This window comes from Populus euphratica, unplaced genomic scaffold (assembly GCF_000495115.2).
Source record: "Populus euphratica unplaced genomic scaffold, PopEup_1.0 scaffold45.1, whole genome shotgun sequence".
Lineage (NCBI taxonomy): Eukaryota > Viridiplantae > Streptophyta > Magnoliopsida > Malpighiales > Salicaceae > Populus > Populus euphratica.
This window is the reverse complement of record NW_011499886.1, coordinates 436,167-438,981: the sequence shown is the minus strand read 5'-3', so window position 1 is coordinate 438,981 and position 2,815 is coordinate 436,167. Positions and strand designations below refer to the sequence as shown.

The 2,815-nt window shown below is 34.5% G+C and overlaps 1 protein-coding gene across 1 annotated transcript; it reads right to left on the bottom strand.

Moving 5' to 3' along the window:
- Positions 1–521: 521 nt before the first annotated feature.
- LOC105130294 (protein SENSITIVE TO PROTON RHIZOTOXICITY 1-like) lies at positions 522–1,826 on the bottom strand. The gene has a single exon (XM_011032734.1). It carries the CDS (start codon positions 1,691–1,693, stop codon positions 668–670), a length of 1,026 nt encoding a protein of 341 aa, XP_011031036.1. The 5' UTR covers positions 1,694–1,826; the 3' UTR covers positions 522–667.
- Between the last annotated feature and the right edge of the window lie 989 nt (positions 1,827–2,815).

Here is a 2,815-nt window from a genome sequence, read left to right as displayed (position 1 = left end):
ATATATATATATATATATATATATATATATATGACTCGTCAAAGAAAAAATATATCTTACTCATCATAATCTCGTGGTTCATTATAAAGCCCAACAAGATTCCCTAAGTCATATGTATTTGGGTTTAGTACATAGTTGAGCTCAAAAATATTAAGTATAATAACTCACCAATCTTTTATATGCTTAAGTTTGACATTTGATTAGATACAAAGATACTAAGTTTGACAACTCATCATGCACTTATAATTTATGTTACTTATAATTTATGTTTGGGCTCAAAATTAGGTGGGGACTAAGAATACTGGGCTGATGGCTCGATAGTTATATATATATTTAGGTTTAGCGCTTAGCTAAGTTTAACAATGTTAAATTTGACAACCCATCAAATTTATATATATTTGAGCTTAGTAATTAATTTATCACTCTCCTTTTAGTATAAGATTTAAATAAAAATAAAACATGTAAATCATTTTATACAAGAATTATTTAGTGCTGGAAGTAACAAAATCATAGCTACTATGTTTTAAAACCTCAAACTAGAAAGCTCGTAATCTCTTTTATTATTATGAAGAATACAAATAGACATCTAAAGACACCACACCCACCATCAAGAAAAGCAGAAAATATACTTGATCCATCCATCATCGCCTGAACTCCTGAATTCCAGTCAAAGGAGACCCCATACATCCTGCAAGTTATACCCTTCCATGGAACCAAACCCAAAAGGCAATCCCTCAAAAAACTCATTGTCAACCAAATCATCTCCCTTAACAACCGATTCTTCTTCTTCATCATCCTCCTCCAAAGCCACTGCGCCACCAACTACCAACCCCTTGGCCTTACTCTCCGCCTCTTCGCCAACAACAGCAGGCATATGTCCTTCAAACAAAGCCATGCGACCAAACAACTTATCCTTCCTCGAAAAACTAGTCCCAAAAGAGCACTTCCACCTCGATTCCCCACAATGCTTCAAATGACTCTTCAAGTCCGCAAGAACCGAAAAACTCTTATGACACCGATTACACGAATACATCTTCGGACAATGACTCCTCTTAAAATGATTTCTTACACAAATCACAGACATCAATGGCTTAAACTTACTATGTTTCTTATTCCTGTTACAACCTTCAAAGGGGCAGGAAAAATTTGTCTTCCCCGCCAAGGAAGCTGATATTGTTTTATCACCCTTATCAGGCTTCGCAAGTGCCTCAAGGGTTTTGAACTGATTCCTATGCGCACGCATATGCATACGCAAGTTTGCATCTATTTTGAACCCCTTTCCGCAAATATCACAAAAATGAACATGTTCGGCTAGCAGTTCGACCGCATCAAGCTCTTCCTCGTTTTCTTCTCTATTTTCTACTTTCAAAACCTGGGCCTTTTTTATCGCAGTACTTTCTACCGGCGGCTGAGGCACAAAGGGTTGTGAACTACTACTGCTACTAGAGAGAAGAGCAGCGGCGTTGACGATGATTTGATTTATGGCTGAGGAGATCTCAGAAGACACCATGTCCATTTGATCTTTACTGATTAAAGTGTTGTTGTTGACTGATTCTGATAGGAATTGCTTGAGGGAATCCATTCTCGTACAAACTGTTGAGAGGTTCAGGAGGGGAACTCTAGGGTCTGTGTTCCTGTTTACATGGAAGGAATATCCCGTCGGATTCCGGGTAGATTCGCCGGGATTTGACATGGTTTTTGGGAGAGCGATTGGGTTGTTTTGTTTTGGCTTTTCTGGGATAGTGAGTTTGGATTGGATTTGATAAAACCCTTTTCCTTTCTGGTTTTGCTTTTTTTGGTAGCCTCAATTTGACTCCTACAATTATATCTAATTTATCAACCAACCCGCAATACTATTTTTATTTTCAATCACGCCCTTTATGTTACAACTGGATTTCAATCGCCCGGCGGTTTGCCACATATTTTCCAGAAAAAACTACCTTCTAAATTATAATCCACCTTTATGGATTCAAAATAAGGGCAACATAGTTATTTTTTTCCATAAATCATGTAGTAAACCTAAATATCTAATCCATGGAAAAACTCATCAAATCATGTGAATTTAGTTTTATCCTATTTTTTTTTAGAAAAACAACCATAATAATAATTGTTTTGGTTAATTCCCACAAGAAAGAAAAGCAGAGAGGGGATAATTAAGAAAAGGTTGAAATATAGGGGTGATTGATTAAGAAATTAGTTTAGGGACTAAATTGAAATAATTGGTATCTAAAGTAGACTTAACCTTCTTCTTTCGATCTTCTAGGTTGACCGAGGAACTCATGGAAAGAGCGCAAAGACTGGATCGTGACCGTCGAATATGTTGTCCTATTCACATTCAGCTGCAGCTGTGGACCATTACTACATAAATTGATCTTCGGTCTCCGTGGGCCACGTGCGTGCATAATAGTGTGTTTTGTCGAAATTTTACTTTCTTATTAAATTTTAAAAGATTATAATTTGCATCCTCCATTTTATACATATGTTAATACTTAATATCTTCATCAAGAAAAAATCAGAAAAAATTATTTTATTATTTATAGATTTGTTATTATATTTTATTTAATAATTAAAATGCTCTTATATTAATTATTATAATTTTACCATTAAATAAAAAATATATATATCTTTCCCTTACCACCGAGTTTTGGAATTGACTAGAGACTTTAATATATCTTTCCCTTACCATCGAGTTTTGGAATTGACTAGAGACTTTAAACCTTTATTTTCAAGTCAGTTTAATTTTAAAAGTTTAATTTTTTTTAAATAATTAAAAAAATGAAAGGTTATCAACGTTTAAAAGTTTTGGTAGAATAAC

What these genes read in the sequence shown, in the direction of transcription:
- LOC105130294 (XM_011032734.1), bottom strand. Translation starts at nt 1,693, where the DNA reads ATGTCAAATCCCGGCGAATCTACCCGGAATCCGACGGGATATTCCTTC.